The sequence below is a fragment of the Dromaius novaehollandiae genome, chromosome 2 (genome assembly GCF_036370855.1).
Source record: "Dromaius novaehollandiae isolate bDroNov1 chromosome 2, bDroNov1.hap1, whole genome shotgun sequence".
In the NCBI taxonomy this organism is placed as follows: Eukaryota; Metazoa; Chordata; class Aves; order Casuariiformes; family Dromaiidae; genus Dromaius; species Dromaius novaehollandiae.
The window spans coordinates 157280617-157306648 of record NC_088099.1 but is presented as its reverse complement, the minus strand read 5'-3'; the positions used below and the strand labels follow the sequence as shown (position 1 = coordinate 157306648).

General features: G+C 44.6%; 1 protein-coding gene and 1 long non-coding RNA gene across 7 annotated transcripts; one reads left to right on the top strand and one right to left on the bottom strand.

Annotated features, from left to right (window-relative positions):
• The first annotated feature begins 580 nt into the window (after window positions 1-580).
• Window positions 581-26032, top strand: ANXA13 (annexin A13). 4 transcript variants are annotated; one of them, XM_064507849.1, is made up of 12 exons: window positions 588-666; window positions 2449-2490; window positions 14313-14391; window positions 17253-17347; window positions 19020-19190; window positions 19428-19461; window positions 19544-19623; window positions 20816-20884; window positions 21070-21171; window positions 23442-23517; window positions 24339-24451; window positions 25698-26032. In XM_064507849.1, exons 1-12 carry the CDS (start codon window positions 652-654, stop codon window positions 25815-25817), a joined length of 996 nt encoding a protein of 331 aa, XP_064363919.1. In that variant the 5' UTR covers window positions 588-651; the 3' UTR covers window positions 25818-26032. The 4 variants fall into 4 exon arrangements, with proteins under 4 accessions (XP_025965850.2, XP_064363919.1, XP_025965849.2 ...); XM_026110064.2 differs by having other exon boundaries at window positions 2449-2523; XM_026110065.2 differs by lacking the exon at window positions 2449-2490 and having other exon boundaries at window positions 581-666.
• On the bottom strand, window positions 23294-25704 carry LOC112989137 (uncharacterized). 3 transcript variants are annotated; one of them, XR_010388049.1, is made up of 3 exons: window positions 25533-25704; window positions 24699-25091; window positions 23294-23441 (listed from the first exon to the last, which is right to left on the bottom strand). It is a non-coding gene; the product is annotated as an uncharacterized LOC112989137 (long non-coding RNA). The 3 variants fall into 3 exon arrangements; XR_010388050.1 differs by having other exon boundaries at window positions 24699-24844; XR_010388051.1 differs by lacking the exon at window positions 24699-25091.

Below are 26032 nucleotides of genomic sequence, written 5' to 3'. Positions count from 1 at the left end.
GATGGGTATTCCCAAGGCTGTTGCTTAGAATTAGTACTGCACTCTCTGTAATGTAATGATTTTATTTTTGCTTACTATTTAGATAATCACTTGGAATTTTTTCCAAGAACTGCCATACATTCAAATGTACCTGTTCTCTTCTCTTACCTTTCTCTGACTGTCCTAGCCATGCTCTAAAGCAGTGAGGTTCTGTTTGAAATATTTTGTGGGGTCTAGGGCTCCTCAACAACATATTAAATCAGACGCACTACAGACTCTTCAAAGCAGGGATCCTTCCTTCTAAAATGTTTGGAAAGCTCTTGTTGGGCATTACCACGGTTATATATTTTAAATCATTGTAATAGCTATTAGATAAAAGACTATATATAATCTGGGGGCTTATATTGTAAGATCTTGATTTTCCTGAAGAGAGCAGCCAGTTGTATGACCCAACAGGATGTGATATTAGATTGTAGGGATGACAAAGCCACTGTATAATGATGAACACACTCCACCTTGAAATGACTAGAATTTAAATAATGTCAAAAGTTATTGATTAACCAAGGGCTGGGTATGATTCAGCTGCTCTAGTAAAACTTGACCATTCCATCTGAATGCTTGTTTTATTGAAGAGCAGAAGAGTTGTATCTTCCACACTCAGACTAAGCAAAAATGGGTGGCTCACATGTAAGTAGTTATTTAATTTGGATTGTCAAGAATACAGCCATTTCCTTTTATTATTTTTGTCCATTTTCACTTTAAATGACATTAACGCAGCTGCAAATCAAGATTTAAATGCAAAGTCTACTTTAAATGTGGAGGGAAAACGTTTGTATGTAGACAGTAACATTCACTTCATTGCATTACATGAGTTACGAAATTGTTACTGTAACACAGGTTCTGAGGCTTTTAATTGTGGCACAGTTAAAAATGGCAGTACTTTAATTTTGAGAGAAAGAAACAGTAGGATGTCATGGGACAACTCATTTTAAATGGCAAATTTGTATTGGAACTTTCTTAAACACTAAAATAATTCCCTAAAGGTCTATGAAAACCTTCTGGTTCCAAAGGCCAACAGTTTCAAACTTTGGCTAAGTTTATCACTGGATAGTAGGGACAAGAGTAATCTGAAACTGCAGTACTCTCAGAAGGGCCTGATTAAAATCCAGGCATCAGGACTTAACACATTGAATTGCCATATGCGTTCTGATTGAGAGAATTTTGGCTAACATTCAAGTGTTTAATAATAAATATCTAAATCTGCATGTTTACTCTCAAAACAGCCTAATTGTCAAAAATTGGAGTGATAGCTGTGAACGCTTAGTGCTTCTGAAAATTAAGTAGCCTGCACTGAAGAAGCTGGGGTTTTTTAGCTTCATTTTAAAGTTAATGGATATATGACCACAATATTTTTTTCAGCTTTGCGTATTGATTTCAGAAAATCTGCAGTTTAGCAGTATCAACAGAGGACAGCATGTTAGCTGACATAGACTAATGTTGCAGTAGTATCTCTCTTAAGATGTGTATCATTTTATTACATGACTATTTTTTTATTCAAATTTAGCAAGGCCTTGAGAGATGCAGAGCATCTGTTGCTTCTGGAGCTGCTCTTCAGGTGATTTTCCCTGCCAGACTTCTAGCAGGAGACCCCATACCATTTGCCCAAGGCTCCAGCTACTGAGCCAAGGAGCTAGGATAGATCACAAGTCAGTGCCAGTAGAAGGGGCCAATTCCTGCATCATTGCATCTCCCTGTGAAAGAGTAGGTGGCCCCGTCTCCTTGCCATGCGTTTCTGGCCCAGCTGTTTGCATAGGGAAAAAGAAGTAATTCAGCAATCTGCCTTTGCATAGGAAACATAAGGCCAAGAAAGGCTCCTTCAGCACAGCCCTGTGTGGCCACGTAAGCACACATCCTCGTGTGGTCAGTGGGCACCTCCCAAGGGACTTGACCTTGGAGAGCTGCCACCAGCCCCGGAAGCAGGTGACAACACTTTCGCCAGACAGGGGCAGATGTATCCAATTTAGCTTTAAATTAGCCAATTTGTGTCTGTCTGTGGCAGCAGAAATCACAGCACTACACCTCAGGCTGCTTTAGCAGTTGTATGAGCTCTGTGCTGGATGAGGTAGCCAGCAATGCTGGCCTGGACGTATCTATGGAAAAATGAAGTTTTGCTCTAGGCTTCAGTGGGAAGAGGTGCAAGCCTGTGTTGAAAGAGTATCCCATGATTCAGCCTATGACTCATCTGAGAATTGCAGCTCCTTATCGTCATTCTGTGTTTGTCTTTAGGAAATTACAGGTAATCTTGGAGAAATGCCTGCATCTGTTTCAGAGAACCACTTTTGGAATAACCTGAAAATATTCAGTTCTTAACAGAGCTTTTTAGCTGCAGTTTTGTTCTTTCTCCTAATCTCATAGTTTGCAATCATAGGTTCATGAGTGTCTTATGTATTGTGTTTTTTAAACCTCCAGAGCAAGTCTTACAGCCTCACAGAGGATATACGGAAACCAACGGTAGGGACTACCAGTTTGTCAGCAGATGAGCCAGTAAGCACTTTTTTTAATGAAGGATGAAAGGGGCACCATGGTATTACAGCACGTGTTGCAGTGGCTTATGGTGGCTTTGGGAGGCACTGCAGTGCACAGAGGCAACCCTTATTTGGCAGTCAAGATTGACACTAGTAAAGTTAGGTAAACACTGGCTTGTTTCATTCTGTTGAATACTACATCTTTCCATAATTTTGTCTGCTTTGGAATTTCAGAACTGAAAATTTTTTGAATAGCCTGCATTCTGGTGGGAGAAATAGAAATTGAATCATCTGTGTCACTTGAGATATTTTGTTCTGGTTAAATGGATTTAGGTTTTAAAACTTAAAAAAAAGTATCATTAATAAATGAAGTTAGCACTGAAAGCTAAGCATTGTTCAAAACAATATAATGACAATTTTCCATTACATGGATGTTAAAATGGAAATTTTCAGCCGTATCAAAATGTCTCTTTGTATTTAAAATAGAACTTTCATCAAAATCAGTATCTTCCTAAATATGTTAATTTGAACAAAAGTAACAGATTTTACTGAAAAAAAAATGGTTTCAACAAAAGATCTCCAACCAGCACTGAGGAATAGCTTTCTCGCAGAAATTGAGCTATTGGTCAAGAGCTGCACCTGATGCAACATTACAGCTCTGAATCTGCATATTTCCACATGCTTTTCACTGTCTGAAAACTGGATCCAGTTCCTCTTTCTACAATCAACCAGTCTTGACTGCATATCCTTTGAGATTTAAAGTCTCCAATTATTGTCTCTTTGCAGTCTAGTATCTTCAAGCTTATCTGTACTTTTGCTTGTCTTGAAAATTACAAGTGGAATCAATCCATCTGAAAATCTGGGTAGCTGCTCTGCTGTAAGCAAGGTGCTTTGGGAAAGGTTTGAGAATAGCAACAATGGTTTTCATGGTGTGATGGCTTGAAAAGTTTGGTTGTTTTTTCTTTTGTGAAATTGCTTAGCTTTTTTAACCTTCCATTTGTCAAGAATCCTTTGTGCATTATTCTGTTGTTCTCTGTGATGTTTGTGACTGAAATTAATCTGGGGGATGGATAAGGGCTTTGTTTTTATTTTAAACAATTGTTTGAAATTCTCTGGGAGTCCCTTGAGTTTCATGTTGTCATTGTGAGCAGCACAAACCTTCTGCCAGGGAGGGCCCTGACATAAGAAGGGGATGGCAGGTTGCTGTTGGCCAGATGGTCTGAGAACTTGAAGGTAAAAAAAAGTAAGTATAACTTTGTAGAGCACATCTGCCTAATAAAGCTTCTTGGGGATAAGTTCAAAGCTCACAAACATCACAAGGGCCTCTGCATTGCCTATGGACATTTCTACCCTTCTAGAAGTATCTCCTTAGTACCAGGATTATTTATAGCAGCATGATTTGTCTCATCACAAAGCTCAACGATAGTTATTTGTTGCTTCCTCTGGTAAACCAGTACTCAGTGACAGTAGAATCTTGTTCAGTCCTTGGCCATAAGCCCAGAGTCAGCAGAAGGCAGAAACACCCTCTTGTTCAACCAAACGATACTGGGAAAAACCATGGCAGATTCCTGTTCATTTCCATGGCTCCCATTTATCCATGATATTTGCTGGGCCTTTTAGACCTGAGTGCAGCTGTGGTAGGTGTTAACAAGTGTATATCCATGAAACATACATGATGCATTTCAGTTGTGGCCAAAAACTATTGGAAGTATTAAAAGGTCATTATTTTTACAAAAAAAACAGAAAATGCAAAATAACTGGAATCTAAAGCTCTTCTGTGTATACAGCATCTTCAGTAAGCTCTGCCAAGTTCTGTCTTTCCTATGAAGAGAAGATAGCCTGTCAAATCCAGAAAAAATACTCTCCCCTTCCTTGGTAACTGTGGCTACCCACTGAAGTAATGGAGTGATTCAGCTGACCTCGGTGGCTCAGGTGACCTGGTTTTATCTTGAGATTTCCTCTAGCCTGTGAGGCGGAAAGGAGTTAGACACAGAAACCTCCATGTTCAGTAGAGACAGTTGATTTGTCAGACACTACACACAGTATGAGCAATGTCTGTACAGTAACAGCCCAGGTATGTATCTATGATAAATGGGCATATTTTTCACGTGGTGTTTAGATAATGCATCTTGCAGAGGAACATTTTAAAAGCAAGGAAACATTAGGGACCATAGGGAGAGGCATGTAAGCTTGGGGCTTCCTTGATGGGGCACTACATCCATCCAGTTCTCCTTTTAAATAATTCAGATTTAGAATCTATTAAGAAGTCAGCATAACATCCCCGAAGACTGTGTCTGTATATTTGAACCTTGTATAGGCATACTTAAGTCACATAAGTTTTAACTACTGCTCCATCAATATTAACTTACTGGAACTCATCACAGGACTTAGTTGATGTAATGAGAGGAGTGTAAAATTGTTAATAAATTATAAGAACACTTGAGCTATCGCTGTGTTACCATTCTAGTCAAAGATTTGGTATCTCTACTGAGAAAGAGGCAGAGTAGACCAGTTTCCAATCATTTTAGTTATCATAACCACTGATGGCCCAGCATACACAGTGTTTCAGAACCAGGCATTATGATCAGTAAAATTAAAGGAGACAAATCCATCCTTAGTATAATAAGCAATTATTCTAGACTTGAAATTCGAGATTTGTCCTAGGCAAATAAAGCCATTTGTTTGCCATTTTTTGTGGCTTTTGTTTTCAAGATAAGTATTAACAGGAAGTCACATGAGGCATGACTCCGTGCTGAAATGCACGCGTGGTGCCTCTGGACATCTCTAGTGTCCCTTCCTACCTGGCTCCAGCTGCCACGCGGAGCGCTCAGGTCCCCTCAGTCCTATGTCACATTAGCCAGCCCTGGGCAGATGTCCTGGATACTCTGGGGCATCTCAAAGGTGATGGTATTTAGCGATTTCACAACTTTGGAAATCCACTTCCACTACATGGTACCATGGTAACTAACTGCGATTTTAAAAGTAATCTCTATTAAGGAGTTTGGACACATTAGAAATGGACTATATAAAATTTAGCCATGAGAGAACCCCTCTCAAAACTTATTTTTCTTGATTGTGGACTCCTCTATCATGGTGATGAGTGTAAATAAACTAGGTGGATAAAAAAATTAGCCATAAGCAATTATGATATATTAACAGCTGCCTTGAAACAGGAGAGACACTGTAGGAGAAACGTGTTTTGATTTTGCAGTTTAAATAACTGTCAGAGCAATGGGGTTGGCTGTTGCCACTTTTTTATAATAGGAAAAAATAAATGCAACTGATTCTATTATAATCCTGTTGTCGCTGTAGTTTTAGTCCCCAATTTAGAAAAGAAGTGTATCTGCACCTATCAGTTCGGAAGGTGCCATTGCAAAGATTGCTGAGCAGCGAAGTGCACTCTACGTGATCTGTGCACCTTGCATTATTCACTAAATGCTTCATACTGAACCTGCTTGGTCACTGTAGGCTAGTCCCTTGGCATGGGTGGCTCTCATACAGCCAGTAGACCTACGAGAGCCGTGAGGATTTTGGAGAGAACAGCAGCCTGCCTGGCAGGCAGTGAGTGACGCTCAGATGTGGGGATACGGTCCTCCGAGCAGTCATGGAAGCAGATGGCAATTTTCCAGTTACATATCGTAGCTGCCTGAGAAAGTTGTTCAAACAAGCAAGTGTGACAGGTATGTTTTACAGACTGCTAAGCAGCAGAGAAAGAAACCATTGCTGTCAAAAGGAAACATGTATGCCTTAAGGGGGCACTCACCAACTGACTTACGGATGTTTTGCCTAAACCTGTCCCTCCCGTGCTCATCTTCTCATTCCATTCCCGAAAAACTAATTTCTTTGGCAGACATTGCAGTAGAGAAACATCAAAAATGAAGATCAAGAGTACCAATGCTATAAAAACAGGACTAAGCCTTTCCTCCAATTGCAGATGTTTAACAACCTAGGCTTTTTATTATCATAGCACAAACCCTGATGCTTGTTGATACTTCTCTACTGCCAACATACCACAGCTGTTGGCTTCTGTTTGTTTTTAAATGTTAGCTCCCATTTACTCTGGCCTGTGTGTTAAAGACCTTTGTGTTTCACATGAGTTCCTACCTGAACCCAATTATCTGAATTTCACTGAGGAGGAGCTTGCAGAAAAGCCTCTCGCTTTGCTGTGAGGACTCTAAGGGATGGGGAACCCACCATATGCTAAAGACTAAACATCCTCACCCACCAAAAACATGGCGTTAGACTATGTTAGACTTAGATGAGGCCTGACCTTGACTACCAGTAATTGATCTTTGGAGGATTTTTTTGTTGTTTTCTCCACTATACTAAAGAGCCCGTTAATATTTGGACGTTTTCCTCATGGAAGTACCTATGAACTGAAATCAAGCGGGCTTTATCTCCTTTTCCACCCTTTCTGATTGATAGTCTGGAGCTTTCTGAGCAAGTCAGCTTTCTTTCCCCCCTAGATACTTGCCTGTGGTCCTTCTTGCGGATGCTGAGCAGCGTGACTGCAGCCCCGATGCTGGAGCTGGCCGGCATGGCCGTGAGCAGGGCTGTCCCAGTGCAGAGGCTGCCAGTCACCTGGGGCCTTAGATAGCTATAGGAGGTTGTAGCTAAGGTGACCATTCCTGTTAGACTCATGCCTTCTACTACAATGCCAAGATTGACCCTGTTCAGAGGGGCCTGAGGAAGCATTAAAATAGGTTGAACAAAACTTTTATGACTGGAAATGACTGTTCTAGTATAAATTAGACTATTGGTGAAATACAAATGTAGCATCACATTTTCTGTCTTTTGGAGTATACCAGAACCAAAATAGAACAGCTTACTCCCACATGTATTCTTGTATTTTATTCTTAACACAAGGAAATGCCTGGGAGTGAGTGACGAGAATTAGGCCGTTTTCCACTCAAACTATCACTTTGAGTAAGAGTTGAGCGTTTGTTCTGATAACAGTAGAAGACTAAAACCACAAGATGTGGTTTTATGTGTCTTTTTCTTTCTCTATCCAGTACTGTTTGTCTAGTTAACCTTAGATTCCAGTTACATTATAGCACATTAAAGGCTTCTGACTAGGATAAATAATTAATCTTAAGTATGTATGTGTTGGTAAATAATTAATCATGTAGGGACTGATTTGCCGAAAGATGTCTTCTGTGATAGGAATATATTAGATACAATTTAACTAATGAGATAAACACCCCAATCCTGTCATTTATCATGCTAACAAAATGACCAGATGATTTGGGACATTTCTTGGTAGACAGAGGAAATAAATCTTCCTCTGCACACACGAAAAAAAAAAAGAAAGAAAGTAGAAAATCATAGAATATGGGATTGGAAGGCATCTTGAGATGTCAGCCAACTTATCCATCACCCGCAGCAAGATCAACTCTACCCAAACCTATTCTGACAGATCCAGCAGCGCTGGGCTGGAAGGGACCTGGGTCATTAGCTGGAGACTCCCTGAAGGGCTTTGAACTGGTGAATCTGTGATTGTGCTACACTGAGAGCTGAGACATCTCAGTAGGGTCCACAGGTTCTCCTTTGTGAAGGGCTTGGGATTGTTTTGGCTTGATTGTTTTTCTGCCATTCCTGTGCTTACCGTTAGGGATATTATGGATCATTTTCAGCCTGCTTTCCTAAAGAAACAAGGTGCATGTGACAGCAGCATGTATATATCTGCTTCGCTAGCTAAAAACATTTGGACTCACTGGAAAATTTTTAGTTGAATTTACCAGCAGGGTACTACAAGTCTCAAAAGTATGAGGTTCCTGATAAGTTTAATGAAAATTAATAGAAGAGAGAGAATATATTAGAAATCCCCTGAACAAAAGACTGGGGCATGAAATCAACCCTTATTAGACACCAGAGAACCCACACAGTGATGGGCCATTATGACTGTGCCACTCCCAGAAGTTGCTTCTGGTGGAGGAGGCAGCACAGGCACTGAAATCAGTCAGCCGGGAGACGTAAATCTGTGGGAAACCAGGCAGAGGGATTTTTGGTGCTCACCTGTTTGGTAGTCAGGAAGGCTAAAATTGTTGCATAGGGAACTGTTTTTTATGGTTGTTTTTTAAAAACTTGGTTCTCTCCAATGCATTCTTCTCAACATAATTAAATTTATGTGAAAAATAACAAAACTGGTAAAATGCTAGGTACTTGATTCTGTTGCCTAAACACTTGCATCTAGAGCTGTTGGAGATGCCCTTGGAGATGCCCTCGGGTATGTGAGGCGTCTGCACCGGGCTGGCAGACCCAGGACCCACAGGAGACCGTGCATTTCCAAACTGGCAGCTAGCCGCTTACCCTGGGGCATCTCCAATGGCACAAGATACCTAAGTTTAGACAACTGCATTCTGCCCTGTCTTATTCCCAGCACCACTTACATGCAGTAGTGAGGGCTGTAGAAAGCCTGGCTGGGTCAGTCTGCCTTTCCTACAGGCTGCTAATTTAGATGTGCTTTGTGCTTTTATTCGCCAAAGAAAAATGAAATACAAGATAAGCTTGAAATAAGGCACCCACTGGATAAAGCACGTCAATGAATCTGGTGCAAATGAAGACTGGGGCAGGCACTCAGCCTCCCTGGATCAGCCTGGTCCTGATTATAAGAGCTCTTGGCTCTTTATCTGCATGTCCCCTGCTATGATGAGCGGCCGCGCTGCTGCTGCCCCTTCTTCGTGCTTCACTCGTAAGGGTCTGTGTCTGCGTTCATCGAGGCTCTTCATCGGCATCGATCCATGCGAGAGCTGCCACAAATGAGTGCTGTCAGCAGCATCCTGACCGGCTGCCCTTTCGGCTGTTGTGACTTTACTCCTCCATAAACCTCTGCTCTTGAGCGTGGTCATGGCATCTGCTTGAGATGATATGGATGGCAAAGTAGCTGCAATTGTTCGGCTATTATCAGCTATTTTTAGATGGAGTACTTTGTCTCTCTTTTGCAATACAGGAAGCTATCTGCCATGCTCTTGGTAGTGTTTCTTCTGTGCGTGTTTTCTGCCAGCTTGGCAGTTTATATCTATGTCAGGCTTAATTGTCTTTAGGTCAAGCAAGCTATTAGATTTTGGTCATGAAGCTTACATCCTCTTTTGTCTTCATAAATTTCTGGTATGTATTGCAACATTCTAACTATTGATGCCTTGAACCCACCAGAGCTCCTATTTTTCCTCTATTTCTTTCTCGTTTTTGCTGACCTTTTTGCTAAAACATTTATTTGTGCACCATGAGCACTTCCCATGCCAACATATCAAAGAAAATTCTCCACGTTTCTCCAACCATTGTGGACCATCACCAGCTATAAGTTCATCTTACATGTCCTTGAAATAAAACATAATTGACAATAAGAAAAATTACTTTTTGTGCTTTACTACAAGTTAAAATGTTAGTTTTTGACCAGTGATAATCTATCCAGTTTAATTGAAATAAATCCGTGACAATTTTAGCTAAAGCTGCAGAGGAAAATGGTTGCTGTCTATAAACGTATCATGGAGGCAATCACTGTTTAAGCCAAAGGAACACTGTTCACAGAAAAAACAAATGGACACAGACAGGCCAGGAATAAAGCTAGGCTGGAAGTTAAAAGAGGGTTTCTTGCCACCAGAAGACTGGTTGCACTAATTTAAATAGAAGTGTTGGAAGGAAATGTGGAAGAAAATGGACTACAACTACACAGCTGTTTCAATGGAGCTTGATCCTTTTATGAAAGCAAGTTCCTTTCCATACTATGTTCAGCTGCAAAATATGTGTGTAATCAGCCCAGCTGGTATTTCATTCACATCACACTATCAGCAAACTGCTGTAAACACTCAAAGTCATTAACGACTCAATTCTAATCTAAAATCTTAACTCTAAAACAATGGGCATATTAAACAGTGACTCTGCTCATATTTTTAAATGAATAATATATGCAAAGCCTCAAGCAGTGTTAAACATCAGTTTCTTCTGCCGTTTATCCCTTACAGCAAAATCCACCTGTCAGACGTGCGGGTCAGGAAGCAGTACGGCTCTGAAACAGCTCTCCTGCCTGGGACGGCTGTGCCTGTGGCCAAGACCAGAGGTGGGGCCAGGGGGTAGTGACTTTTAGCCAGAGTTTTCCAGATGACTCAGAAGTTGGCCTTGACAGTCGCCTACCCAGAGTGTCACATTTCCTATCTATAAAAGCTGTGGTGCTAGCATTGCACATAATACAAAGAATGGTATTCCCCAACCTTGATTAATGTTTTACAGTGATTTATTTGAAGATGGAAGCCTTAGCCCACCTGACCAGTAGATTCCTGTGGTGCATTAAAACAAACATATCGTGAGCGTCGCTAGGAAATAAGCCTTCCTTTCCTTCTGCGTGATTTTTTCCTTTGAAAAGAAATGCCTTTCTTTATGTCTTTATGAATCCTCATAAATCCACACTGTCATTTCAGTCATTGCTGCTACCTTTTTCCTACCTGATGCTACTATGCTACACATGAACTGCAACATTTGCCCTTAGGAGGTAGGAACTCGCTAAAATCTGGGTGTAACTGAAGAGCCATGAAGGCATAAAATAGCAGTTCCCAAAGCCTTGTGATGTTATTAGCAGGACGAGCTGCCTCTGTGGTAGGGCTGGGGCAGTGGGAATGGCAGAACCCGGCAGCGTTGGTCTGGCGAGAGCTGGGAGAGAGGGAGCTGGGTCCTCAGCCAGCTCCCAGCTTACCCCCAGCCCAATCCTGCCGGTCTTTACAGCAGAGCAAAGTACAGACCAGCACCTTCGGGCATTCGTGTAGGTACTTCTCTCCATGCTGAATGACTGGGAAGTGGGAGCAAATGCCAGACAAAGCCTTTTTCCTCTCTTTTCCCCAGTGCAACTTCTGTCCTGGGTTACATGGGCTCAAATCTGGAGTGACAGTTCTGACCTCCCATGGCAGAAATCAATTTGGGAGGCTATAAATCAGCATAGCACTTGGATACAGCAAAACAGTCAAATCTGTACTGTTAATATAGCGTGTTAGTGCTTTTCTGTGTATTTTGTGCCTCAGAATTGTCTTGTTTGTGCTGATTTTTCAGCTACTTCCAGTGGTCCTTACCCTCACAAAGAAATGCTTTGCAGAGAACTGTGGAATAAGTGTGGTGCTGGCTACCTAACACTGACAGGGATCAATCGTATGAGTGGCAGGAACACCATCTTAAAAATGTGCTGACTCTAAATAATGATAGCTTCATGACACTATTACTTACTCCTTGCAATGTCATCTTCTTCCTGCAAACAGCTGCTTTCCACGCAGCGTGGTGGAAGGGCAGGGTTATCTCTCCAACTTAGAGACCGAAGTGCTGAGAACCCTTTGATGTTAAACTTGGTATTGTGGAGAGGCGGCAGCCGTAGCGGCACCACACACTCGTGTCTCACGCTGCAACTGTAAAACCTGGGCCCTCTGATGTCAGGATGAATTCTGCCAGACTGGAGAGTTTGCAAGTTCATGCATAGAAAATTAATGGATGTGTTTCTAAAAGTTTCCAGAAGCAAATAGGAAATAGTGAGAAAAAGGGGGGGAGCTCAGCTGGACATAGGATTGAAGTCCAATTTTATTTACGTAGCCTTAAGAACAGTGATGGCCTCAATAAGTAATCCTGGTGGGAATTAGGGATTTTTATTCTACAACTCCAAATGGAAAGGCCCTCAACTGATTTATCAGTAACACAACTGATAATACATTTAGCTGTTGGCAAATACGCTTTTGCACAGACTAATTACACAGCATATCTCACGGTCCCCGGCGCAGGGAGAAGCAGCCAAGCACCCGCCTGGGTGCTACGCCGCGATGCTCGTTGCACCCGGCGCTTGCCGAGGAGCCCCCGAGCCGCGCTCCTTGTGTCGGCACCGTGCGTGGGTGACCCTCGGGCAGAGGGCCACTGCGCGGGCAGCGTTTGCGTCGCGGAGCGGTGTATGCAGAGCGGACTCTCGCTCTATCATAGGACGCCGTTGTCCTGTTCACCCAAACCCATCGCCGAGTCCGGTCGGCTGCCGTTGCCTAGTGTGGCGTGACAAAGAGCAAAGGCAAATTTGACTCTCACAAACCTTCCTGTCACCAAGTGGGGAGTGAAAACGAGGGTGTAGCGTATCAATCAGACAGAAGGAAGACATTAGGTCTGTTTAATTTTCAAGTACATTGTGCAAAAATGTCTTTTGTGCCCGACTCCAACAAGGGAAAAGCAGGTGCCCCCTGTGACAACAGAAGAATGTGAATGCGCTTCAGGCAAATACCTCTGTTTTCTAACTTTGCATTTTTTCATTTCCTTTTCCTGACAGATTTGAAGACTCTTAAATAAAGTCTGCCACTGGAAAAGATTAATTGCTATGCGCATCTATTTCCACTGTAACCGAAAGGTTTAGACAAGCATATCTTCTAGGCCGGCACATGTCTGCTCGCTTTACAATCCACTCACAGTATGCGATAGCTTACGTCTTTACAAGCGAGATTTGTGATAGTGAGATGGCAGTGAAAGTGTTACCTCGGGAGGCTGCAGTAAGACAAGACTGAAAGGACTTTTTGCAACGTTCTGATACCTTTCTAATTGCAGCTGTTGTAAAAATAACTTTCGGTTAAGGTATTTTCAGTGAGATGGTTGCATTACAGCAGCTACAATTAGCATTAATTTGAATCCTAGTGGCTAACCGCATTAGAAGAAAAGCTTAAATGGACTTTAGTCTGTCACCAAGGTAAAAACAGTGTGGGGAGTGCATTTGGCTTTTATCCTTGGTAGAAGACTGTGTGTTTGGATAGATGACTCCTTTATACCTGTCACCACATTTTCAGAAGGGCCTAGGAGCACAGTGCCGTGCCCTGGGGTGTCCCAACCCTTAATTAGCAGAGGGGAGAGCCAGTGCCAGCAACGCTGCAAAGCAAGAAGTCAGATGCACTTGTTGCTCTTGGCATGGAAATGCCAAAGCGCTTGCAGTGCCCGTATTAGGCCCCTGCAGCTGATGAGGTGCATACAGCTCTAATTGATTTAGGAGCCTAGGACCTATTTTAGAGGTCTGTTTTAGCACGTAGGCATTTAAAAGATCTGATTCGTGGTACTACAGGGATTGAAAAGGTTGCTGACCTCCTGCTGCAAATAGAGGGTTGTTGTACCGACATTTCAGCCCCTGCGATTCACAGCTGGTCAGATTAGTATGAATTGGCATGGTTTTCAGTTCACCATAGCTTTCAGTTATCGATATATGTTAGGCTGTAAACTGCTGCTGCTGTGGACTTTGAGTTATTATATCTGATAGATTTGCTCAAGGCAACCAGATATACTATTCTGACAAAAAAGCTCCACAAGCCTTATGGTGGTATATGTGCCCAATTCTCTGTTTGTGTGAATGCGTCAGCACAAGAAGGGTTTGCAGGATCTGCCAGTTGGGATTTTGTCTGGAGGAAAGAAAACTACCTCCCAGTATTTACAAATGTACTGCAGAGGTACAGCACAAGTCTGTACACATCTGATAAGCAATTTATATTGGCTTAATGTTAAAGTGGTACAAACGAATAATATTTGATCTGGCAGAAAATTCTCTATTATCAAGTGATTACAGCAAAATTATTTGAACAAAGCTGAACTGGCAAAATGAGGTTATACAGGCTCAGCACCTTGTACCATGTGGTCACGGCTGGCTTTGCTCTGACTCTGGGACCGCTAGTGATAGAGATATCGTACCAGCACAGCCCAGCTTGGATGTCACAGTTTAGGTAGGGCGAACAAAAACCAAGCAACAGCCTGACCCAAACTTCTGTAAATTGGAGAGACTAATGCAAATTTGTTTCCCCTGTACCTGTTGTGTCTCTGTTTTTCTAGTCAACCACTCATCGCCGTCATCATGGCTTTGATGCAGACCGGGATGCCAAGAAACTACATAAAGCCTGCAAAGGAGCAGGTGAGAAAGCTCTTGTTTTTTATACAATGGACAATTCCGCATTATAGAGAGCACATGCACAAACTTATGGCAAAGCAAATATTTAAACCATTTGGAGTTAATCTTTATGCTTTCTGTCACTCACTGACTCGAAGAACATGCACACACGGAGATAACCATGGAGTTTTATATGATTAAGATAAATGGGAAGGGAAGCCAGCTTGTTCCTCAAAGATCTGAAACATCTCCTTTGCTAACTGCTTGGCTCCAAGGGGTCAGGATGGACATGGCATCTGTTCACTACAATAGGACCAGCAAGCTGTCCCTGCTGATAATGACGGTTGTGGGGTCCAGCTAGTCAGGCCAGATTAAGGGCATGGTTGTATGTCCTTTTCCAGGTCTTCAAGGAACAGTCAAAAACATCACCACCTCTATATGCTCCTCAGAGCCCACTGCAGCTACTTCACCTGAAAGGTTTATATGGTGCTCCTCAGTCTCCGTCAGGGATTTTAAACCAAAATGTTGGCTCACACCATCTTCTGTGGGAGTTTACACTGAGCTGGCTGACTTTGCACTGATGTGCGTAGGGAATAGTGTTCCTCAGACCCATGGAGGTGGCAACGTCCAGCAGAGGAGGAACAGCCAGTCAGCACAAGAGAGCAAAAAGTTATTAACCCACTCCAGGCATTTGCAAAGCAAACATGTATTTAAGCATTTTTTCCTGCTGTAGCACTGACATTCAGAGTTAGCTAGTTAAAGTATTTGAATTTTAGGAACTGTTCTTGTCCTGTCGGCTTCCTTCCATCAAGACAGGTCCCCAGAAGACCTTCCTGTTAAGAGTTTAACCCCACATTTTCAGATAGCAATGGTTTTCAGTCTGCAGTAGGTTCATGCCTTCTGTCTCACTTTTAAGCAGGAAAAACTGGACAGGATGCCATAAACTTGTCCTGTACAGACGTGATATGCAGTGATGAGAATGAATGAGCTGCTGCTGAATGCAAATACTGCTTGCAGTTTTATCACTTGTTTTGGTAGCTCCCTGGCAACCCTCGCTGCGCTAGGTGCTGCACGTACAGGGACCAGAAAGAGAGTCCTGCTCGCGAGAGCCTGCCAGCAAAGCTTGGCATGAAGCACGGCAGTGGATGCCACCAACGGAAGGGCATGAGGGAAGCAGGGTCCGTGTCAGCCCGTGTGATGTGCGAGCTTCAGCAGACCTGGCATGTGGCTGGGTGCACTTGAGCTGACATCTAAACCCTTTACATCCTGTAGGCGTTTTGGCAGTGCCCATTGCATGCAGGATCATGGGTCCTGATAGACCGTCTTCATTTCAGTCCCTGTGTTGAAGAAACAAAGCCTCAGGCCAGCTGCTGACCCTGCAGTCAGAAATACTCTGGGACACACACGTTACTGCAATAGCTGCTCCACTGCGTCACTCAGGCGCCCAAGTAGGATCTCTGCAGTCTTGTCCCGTAGCTGCAAACATTGGCTAATGCCTTCCAGCAGCTTTGTTTAGTGCAAACATCTGCTTTTGTGGCTGAGGGCAGGGAAAGCACAACAACAAGGTCGTTGCCTTTAGCAAGCAGCTTCCATAGGCTGCAGAAGCTGCAGCTCAGAGCTGCCGTTTCCTCTCGGCACCCGGGAACCCCTCGCAGGGGGCTGTCGCGCGTTCAGTTCCCGCATGGGCTCCCCACGCGCCTTCCCGGGAGGTGCAGCTCGCCGCTGTGCCTGTGCCAGGGCAGCCGTACAGCCAGGCGCTGCACTCCTGGCTGACTCCCAGTTGTTTTTGCCAACTAAAACAGCATCAACAGAGAGATTCAGGTGGTGGAGGCTGGTTCTTGCTCTTCTCCCCGTCTCCGCTCAGAGCAAAGCACAACCCATTTGTGCAGACCGTGATCCAGGCTGCAGGTTAATAAAGCTGATTTAAGCACATCCCCACCAACGCCGCCACTCGCCCCATGCCATTCCTTGTGTTATGGTGGCACAAGCGCTCCCATGCTTAGTAAACCAGATCAGGAGGCGGATCTGTCGGGCAAGCAAGCCCATAGGAAAAGGTTATTTCTCTGGCAGATCCGCTGTTTTGGGTGCGGGAGGCTGGAAGCGCCGCGTGGTTCAGGGGACGAGAGCTGGAAAGTGCGGAGGGAACAGGGTGGTGAAGAGACAGGGACCGCTCAGACCAGCATCGCCACCAAAACTTGCACGCTGGCCCGCGGCCGCCAGGCAAGCAGTGCGGGCTGTGTCATGCTGACAGCGCTTGCAGTCCCGCGCCAGGCGCTGCGGGAGCAGCGGGCAGGGTGACGGCATGGACGGCTCAGGCCTGGTGCAGCTCAGTCCTCCTAGGGCTCGGGGGCATGGGAGAGCTTCACTGGCATCAGCGTCAGCATCTAGGGTTAAACGCAGCTGGACTTTGAGGATCTAAATGGTGGAATAAGGCTCTTCGCATGGCCACGCGGTGTCCAAGTCGTCTTGCAAAGCCGGGCGTGAGGGTGCGGGCACGCGGCTCTGCATCTCTTCCCGCTGGAGCCAGGGAGCATTTCCCTGACGCCTTCAATGAGTCAGTGTCTCCGGCGAGACGTGGCCCTGGGGCAGACCACGGGCCCTATTAGCACCCTCGTTTTAGGAGCAGACAGCATCTGATCTGCTAAACAGAAGACTCAATTCCCCTGACAAAATTTAAGCAGCACGAGATGGTGTTCTGAGCATTGCAACCAACTACAGATAAATACATCCTCAGAAGAAGCATAGATGTTACAAAACCTAAAGCTGACACCAGTGGATATATGTATATTTATTTTCTTCTCTTTGGAGAGGGAGCATTTGATTTTTTTTTCCCCTCTGCATTAGGTTCCTGATCAAATTGTCTGTATGCCCAACTTCTTTTTTAGGCACTGACGAGAAAACAATTATTGAAATCTTGTCAAATCGAACATCGGAGCAGAGGCAACAGATAAAACAGAAGTACAAGAGTGCATATGGCAAGGTATTTCAAAATAAATGGCCTCTCTGTTTCAAATACTGTGATTGTTAGAAATATAGCCTACATTCCCCTACTTTGGAAACTGTCAATGGCCCAGTAGTTTTAAAGAGGACACCAGTTAGCTTCTGATTCAGTAATTTCTTTTATCTCCTAAAATAACGATTATTAATAATCTTATGCCTCAGAGTCTTCTTCGAAATGGAAACCAGCCTCAACCAGAACAAAGCATTTTAATCAAAGTCAGCAGAGCTAGAAAATAATTCATAGCTGAAATCAAAAACATCTCGGTTTGTGTTCATCTTCAGCACAATTAGGGGGAAAAAAGTCTGAAACAAAGTGTAAATGCAATTAATGTAACAGGCAAATTCCCAGTCAGAAACCCTCTAAGACCAGATGCAAATTCAGAAGGACTATTTGATCTTACACCATTATACTTTTACTGAGTTAAATGGATTTAGCGTTGATTAAATTCCGGTGATGGAGGAGAATACGCATTGCAAAGCTGAGAAATCTCTTTGGGCGCTTCATTTCTGAAGGAGGAAACATGGACTGCCTTGGTGATTTGGCATACAGAAAAAAACTAAGGCTTCCTATGTATTATTTAGGTAAACAGCCAAATCCTGCAGGGCTTAGTATTAAATCAGTCTTTTTTTTATGGTCCGCTTGCACATTCCACATTAATCAATGTTACTAAGGCAGGCAGTGCTGAGCCTGAAATCTTTCTGTCTGCAAACCTTACAACAAGCATGTGATGGATTTTGATTGCATGAATACTACAGAATTAGCTCTATAATGAGCATTGATAAGAATATGCATTAGAAATGAGCAAATTCTGTAAGACTTCCCCATTACGTTAGCCCATAACAGCTCACAGAAGTTAGGTTCATAATGCGGCTCATTGCAACTGCTTCAGCTTTGATGTCAGTCTTCTACTGGAATAGATCAAGTGTTAATTTGCGATCACGTAAGAGGACATTGAAGAACAATAGTTTTAAAGTTGGGTTTTCTTTTCATTTATGATCTGAACTTGTCAAAGACTTCCTGTACTACAGGAGCTGTTAACTGCAGACAGGGCTTAAAATAAATCATTAGAAATAATGCTCAGCATGAATGTTCATCTGACACATATGCACGAGCTAATTCTTCTCCAGGGTCTTATTAATTTTTGAATTAAGTAGATCACATCAGAAGGGTCTTTTTTTTTCCTTTTTCTAGTGGAAACTGCTGATTGCTTAAAAGCAAAGCACTTAAGAGAATTGTTTTGCTTTTCCCAAGAAATCGATTCTAAGAAAAATTAAAAGAGAATTTTAGGAAGTTTGATTCCTTCTGTTACGACTTTTTCAGAGCAGGAAATTTCTACATTGTGTTTCAAGGCTTCTTCTGTCAGGCTTTTAAAACATTAGTTTGCATTTCTTCCAGCAAGTAAGAGTTGAAACCGGTCCAGTATTGCTGATATCTGGGGATGGGGGGATCATTTCGATCAACATAAAGCAACAACTTTTAGGGAATTTTATTTGCAAAAAATTCCGGTGTGGTTTTTTTTTTTTTTTATGTTGTTCCTTTTGGTATGGAAGAAGCTTTGGAATCATTAAATTCCCCGCAACAAATGAACGAATAAAGAAACGCTCTAATCCCAGCTCAGCTTTGGCACTAACGCTTCCGACCGCCTCCGCAGGATCTGGAGGAGGTGCTGAAGGGAGACCTAAGCGGGAATTTCGAGAAGAGCGTGCTGGCCCTGCTGGACCTCCCCTGCGAGTACGAGGCCCGGGAGCTCCGCAGAGCGATGAAGGGTGCCGGGACGGATGAGTCACTGCTGATCGAGATCCTGTGCACGCGAAGCAACAAGGTTGGGACAGCCCTGGCCTCCGTTGGGGAGCGGGGCAAGGCACGCCTGGGCGGTCGCTGGAGGCCGGGGCAGCTGGCCCGGCCGCAGCGGCAACGGGGACGGGGCACTGCAGGGCTGGGGAGATGCGGGACGGGGCGCCACAGGGCTGGGGAGACGCAGGCATTGCTGTCGACTCGCCGCCGTGCTTCCTCGTTTGCTTATTTGGGTTTTTCTTGTTGTTTTTGTTTGTTCGCCTAGCAAATCATCAGCATAAAGGAGGCATACAAAAGGCGTAAGTAAGATTTTCTTCTGCACACCTTCACTTAAAGCCATGTTTGCATCGAGCGAGCCCTTACGGACGTCTTTCTCCGCAGTCTTTGACAGGGATCTGGAGTCAGACGTCAAAAGCGACACGAGCGGCTCCCTAAAGAAGATATTGGTGACTGTGCTGGAGGTAAGGCCGGGACGTTCCTGCTACGCCTACTGACAGAGACGTTGTCTCCCCTCTACCCTGCCCACCCTGGGTAACACTGACAAGTGTTAGTTGGTAATTATAATAAGTAATAACGAGGTAGTTATAGCAATCCTAAGGCTTTTGTCAGGGTAAGAGCCTCCTGTGTTTACAGCTCTTCGATATAACTAAAGGGGTTAGATAAAATCACAGGTAATTTTATAAATCCTGGTACCTTGAAGACGACATATTGTTGCTTTATTATTATTTATACCGTGATAAGGGCTGGGTTTCTGTCTAAAAGTGGCAAAACACCATTTCTTATTTCAACGGAGGAATCTGCAACTCAGGTAGGTGCAGGATTAGCACTAGGAGCTTGTCATCACCTGGTTTTCCCACTCGCAAAGAACAGGCATGTTTTCAGTCAGAACGCACTTTATTTTGCGTCAGCTTGAAATAAGGACAAAAATTGGCTTCTCCGTAGGAACACTGTAGGCAAGACGATAAGAGTGAGCGTGGTGGGCAGCCTCAGCCACCAGCCCCGAGGGGCAAAGAAATTCAGCAAGCACAAGCAGCTTTAGGGGCATAACTGTCCCATCGCCAATACACGGCAGCGGGGTCCCGTTGTGGAGAGCAGTGAGGTGGCCCAGCTCTGCTCAGCCGCTCGGGGTGTGTTTTCAGGAGTGGTGAACACTGGATTTACACGTGGAGAAGTCCTTCACGATTTCGATCAGCGTTAGTACACACTCGGGTGTGTAGATTAGGGAGGGAAGTGCAGAGGGCCATTTTGCTGTTCTCAGGGCCTCACCACCGCCGTAAAAAGCAACAACACTTCCAGTTTTGGGAGTGTTTTCTCTGTAGCTGAGTGATGGATGCTGCTTTCCTAAGAAACGTCCCGGTGGTGCCCCACACGGATGGATCTGCGGGATAGACCCTGCCCTGGGCAACGCACAGGCTGCACCGCCAAAGTCAGCAAAAGCCCGATGACCCCCAGCAGAGCAGAGCGCTCAGTCCCATCTTGCCAAGGCTCAAACTGCCCAACGACCAGGCAACTGTCAGCAGATGGCAGCAAAACTATAACCAAAGGGGTTTTGAGGGCCCAGAGTGGACAAACTTCCCTTCCACTGCAAAGAGTAGCCGCCACTTGGGCTTTTCTTTTTTTTTTTTTTTTTTTTTTTAACGTCCCTTTCTGCAGGCAAACCGAGATGAGGACCAAGAGGTCAACGCAGAGCTTGCCGGGCAGGATGCCAGAGACCTGTACGAAGTAAGTGCGATGGTGGAGAAGCCCCCGCATCGCCCAGCGCTGCCTCCGAGGCGGCCGCGCGCCCAGAGCGCCGAGGCAGTGGCAGGGTGCACAGGCCGGAGCGCGGCGAGCCCCAGGCGCTGGCGGCCTTCTTGTTTCCACCGCGGATAAACAAGTGCTCTAAAAAACAACATGCAATCTTCAAGGCAGGGGAAGGCCGCTGGGGAACGGAGGAGCTGGCTTTCAACGTGGTCTTAGCAAAGAGAAGCTATCCCCAGCTGAGAGCTACTTTTGAAGCCTATGAAAAGGTGAGTTATTCCCTTCTGCAATGTGGCTTGCACACAGCAGGGCCCGACACGTAGTCTGCAGACCCTACAGCTGCATGTAGAGCAGGCGATCTTTTATTTCCCATTTGAAAATTGTTCGGTGCTATAAGTATCTTGAAAAATATTTCTGTAGGACTGCATCCTGGTCTTATAGAAACAGGGCCTACAAGCTGTGTCTTTTGCCAGTAAAAAAACCTGTTTCCCTTTGTAGCCCGCACAATATCCAGCCAAATAAACGTCATGATGTCCTTTTCTTTCTACAGCTGCGCCAAGAAGTGGGTCCCCACTCCTGCAGGAGGACCAGCAAAGGGACAGGTTCACAATTTACTGCCCTGAAGCAGAGTTTTGCCCTTCCAGTCTCTTCCTCTCCTTCTCCAAAGCAGAGCCTGACTAGGTGTCTCATCCTGATCCCCCCTGCTTCAGGAAAAGTGCCCTCACACAGACATAGCAGTTCTTTAACCTACCCTCTTCCAACCCCGCTGGACCCTTACTGTCCCCACACCACATCACAGCGTCTCTGAAGACAGTGGGAGACATGGTCGAAGAGCAGTGGTGGCTGCTCAGTGGCCACCACTTTGTGGTGGGCCCCTCCGTGTCCAGGGCACATGACCCTGTTGGGACAGTGGGGAAGTATGCAGCCAGCTGAGTCTGCACTGGCCCCGGCTTACCCCAGCCACCCCCACGTGTCTGAGGTTCCCACCTCCCTCACTGCACACCATCCAGCAGCCCCTCCACCAGGGCAGAAGCACCTCTCCCGCCTCTTCCTCTTTCCCCACCCTGGGTGGACAGCCTGTGCGAGTAGTTTGCTGCACTGTCCTCTGCCACCAAGCCTCCCCCAGCCAAGGGAAAGGTAGGCAGCGGGGTCACGGCTGTCTATAACTTCTCCCCATGTCACCCACCAGTGACATTTTACTCATATCTAGGCCTGGAGCTGACCTCCACTGAGACCTCTCGCCTGGAAATTGCCTCTGAAAGTCAAAACAACTGGAGATGCAAGGTCCTTCTCCTGGCAGCTAGGTGGAAGCTCAGCAGTAGCATTTATTCTGAGAAGAAGGTCCCCTCTCCAGCCCCTGGCTCACAGCCCCAAACTTCCCTAAGATGAGTCTAAGATCATCAGAAAATTGTAACCCTAGGCACTGAAGATGAAAAACCTTCAGTCAAGGCCATACTTCAGTGTCAGCATAATGAGGAACCCTTAGTTGGAAATACATTCACAGCTTAATCCAAGCCTTGGTTTGTTGCTGGCAAGAGAACAAAACCAGTCACTAACTGCTACTCCCTCCCTCCGAGCAGCCCAAACCCTGGGGGCTGAGTTAAATGATCCAATATCCAAGATACCTTGGCTTTTTGATTTCTAAAGCCAAGCAGATCACATTGCCCAAACCAATCCATCCACATCCTGCCTGGCTGCATTTGAGGCAGAAGCGGGCCAAGATTAGACCCATGCAAACATCAGTCCTTCTCTGCATTTGGAAAGATAAATAGGGACAAATCTAAACGAGCTCGGCTTTTGCAGAGCTCCAGGCCAAACCCTCAGAAGGTGTCCCTTGCTGGCTAGTATCTGTGGTCTTCCAGGTCTGAGCTAAAAGTCCATTACAGTGTTGAGCCACACAGGACCATCCTGATATGCAAAACAGAACAAAGTAAAAGACTCTGGGATTTTCTTTAATTCACAGAAGTGAGGATAAGCTGTGTTTTGAAGTGGCAGGGTGTCTTTCCCCTTCCTCAGCCTGACGATTTCTTTCCTACAGAATAATATAGAAACTCAGGAACAACTGCAGCGCTTGTAAACTTTCCCTGGGAGCCCAAAGCCAATAAGTAACAAACCTCCTTACAGCTGGTAAAGCTCCAAAATTTGTCATGTTTGTGTGGGAACCATCCAGAGCCTTAGTAGAGGAATTAGAGGGAGCTCAAACAGTTCCTCCTGACTAAGGGTCACCCAAGAAGAAACTGCAGCTTCTTTGTTGAGGAAGCCCTCGGATACCAGTACGACTGCTCGATTTAGGTTATCCGTCTCTTAACTGTTCTGCCTTACTTGGCCTCGTATGTCCTCTTCCCTTGATGCCAGTGAATTTATGAGCATTAACCCCAGAGGAGGACCTCCTTTGTGCTTGAATTACTCCCTTGGAAAGGCTGAATGGGATCTAAACTGGCCTTTTTCCATTGGATCCAGAATCTGATGCTGGTTTTATGGTAACAGGATTACGTGTACAGACAGCAGCTCTGATGGCTCCTCTTTGTTGTCCTTGTAGCTGCATGGGAAAGACATAGAAGAAGCCATTAAAAGTGAAACATCTGGAGATCTGGAGAAGGCTTATCTCACTCTTGGTAAAAGAAATGTTTCAATAGCTTTCCTTTCTAATTCTTATCTTCATCTAATATTAACTCTTAGGGGTCTGGTGAGAGCTGTTGAGATAGTTTTAGACTAAACCAAACATAACTGCCAGGCAAAGGAGAGCCAGTTTAAATAATGATTTGAACCTATTGATTTTAGAAATTAAACAGGCCAGATACATCTCCTCTCCACACAGCTAAATTATTTAGCCTTTAAAACAGGGTGGCCACCTCCAAGCTGTCCCCAGTGCCTTGGCCTGTGATCACCTCAGCCCATGCCTGGGCATGGTCAGAAGTGTGCTGTCTTGTCACTGCAGAAACATGCGGGGACCAGGATAGCAATTAAGCGCTGTGGATAACTGTGACCAGTATTTAGGCCTGTGCCCTGGCTCTGGTTAGTTTACTGGGATAGATTTTATCTGTGTGGGGGAAGAGCATCTGGGATCTTGCCCCTGCAAGCTGCGGAGTAAGCAGCTATCCCCAGAATAGATGGGAAGGAGAACTCCAGAGGGGCAAATCCTCATTCTCATTCATGTCATTCTCACTGTGGAGCAGCAATGTATTTGGTGCTCCTCATTTCATTGTGTAGCATGCTTTCTCTGTGGAGAAATGTATGTTCACATTTAGACTCCAAGCCTCCTCCTCGCATACCAGTAGGGGACCCCTTACAGAATGAAAGCCCTACCCGTCCCTATGTCTGCCTGAGCACAAACTCTAAAGTGTTTTCTTTATTTGTGTTATTTATTTCCTTCTCATTGAAATATAACACAGAATGTAAATATACAAGTATAAGAAAGCCTCTTACTGTTCTCTAGTCAGCTGTGCCAAAGACTGCCAAGGTTACTTTGCTACACTTCTGCACAAGTCAATGAAAGGAGCTGGGACTGATGAAGACACCTTGATTCGCATCCTTGTGACCAGGGCCGAGGTAGGATACCCTGCAATCTGCCATACTTCAAATCATTTTGGGGAGAAGTACAAATTTAAAGGGTACAGGGTAAGTCCTGGTAGATTGTGTGCTCAGTCAACCCAGTTTCAGACCAGTGCAGAGCCACTGACATCAGTGCTCACACTCTGCTTTTGTACAACCCTAATTTTCATATTGCATCTGTTTTTGTTTGCAAAAGAACTGAACTTGAAAGCATGAAAGCAATTTCAAGTGAAGTCAACTTTACCTGGATAAAACTGGCCCATGGGGAGATCTGGCCCCAGAAAGATCTTTATAAGTAAAATCCTTGTTAAGGTAATCCTGGTTAAGATAAAACAGCAGTTCCCAAATTGAGAATCGCTTTTAATCATATGTTGCCAATTCTTTCTGATCCTAGCGGGGAAAAACAGATGGAGAAGGAAGGGAGGAAGGAAGAAAAATAAAGAGGCAAAGGAGATAATTGTGATTTTAAAAAACACAACACTGCGCAAGACATTTCAGATCCTAAACATAGTCTTTAAATCTTCCTTCCTTGTAAGCTATTCAGGTTGTAACCCCAGGGCTGTTTCAGTCTTGACATAGAGGAGGAGTTGTTCATAGAGGAGAGGTGAGGAGGTGATCTGTATCTGATCTCAGTGATCTGTAGTATGAAAAATGGAAATTAGTCTCCAGGGTAGTCTCTCTGTTAAGATGTGGTCCAGTCATGATAACGTTTAAAAACCCTAGTAATAAAGATCAGAGCCATGCTGTGGGTGCCTTTTCACAGGAAAGCTCCAGACAAAGCATTTCATTCTCCCTCCATAGCAACTAGAAAATTACCTGTGGCTAGAAGAACAGAACTATCACTTAATCACACTCCTGGAAGTGCTTCTTTCTCTTCTTGCCACCACAGAGTGGCCTCAGGGGGCCGCAGCAACCTGTGCTAGTTTGTGTAGTACCAAGGCTGTGCTTGCTGTGCTGGCATGGCACCACCAAGTGCCAGGCAAAGATGCCCACCAGGCCCTCCAGCACAGCTCTCTGCAGCCCTCATACCCCACCTTGCAGCTAGCATCCCATCATCACACCACACATGCAGCCATACCTCAAGTCCAAACATTAGCCTGAAAGTTCTTCAAAGTTTTGGACCTCCTGCTTTCTCCTCTGCTCCTCCCAGTTATCACAGTGGACTTTGGGGGCTTGGTAGAAGCAGGACATTTTATGCAAAGCACATCCCACTCTTCTTAAGAGGCTCTCCTTGTCTCCTCAGAATGACCTGCCAGCAATAAAGGAGAAGTACCAGCAAAAGTACAGCAAGTCGTTAGCTGAAGCTGTCCAATCTGATACCTCTGGGGACTTCAGAAAGTTGCTGCTGGCTGTTGTACGCTAAAAAGCCATCAAGAACAGAGAGGCATGCTGAGCAGCCACCTCTTCATTAGTTTCCAAAGTAGCATCCAAAAATGTGGCATTAGCAGAAAGAAAAAAATCCAATTTATTTTCTTTCCAGCTGAGAAACATGTTGCCAAGTAATGCTGGACGTGAGGTTTATGTTACGGGTATCTTGCCAAATGTCCTTAAGCAATAAAGATATTTTAAAAAACTAAA

Coding starts and splice junctions, on each gene's coding strand:
- ANXA13 (XM_026110064.2), top strand. Junction 2,524..14,312: donor GTTTGTCAGCAGATGAGCCA/GTAAGCACTTTT, acceptor CTGTTTTTCTAG/TCAACCACTCATCGCCGTCA. Junction 21,172..23,441: donor CTTTTGAAGCCTATGAAAAG/GTGAGTTATTCC, acceptor TTGTCCTTGTAG/CTGCATGGGAAAGACATAGA.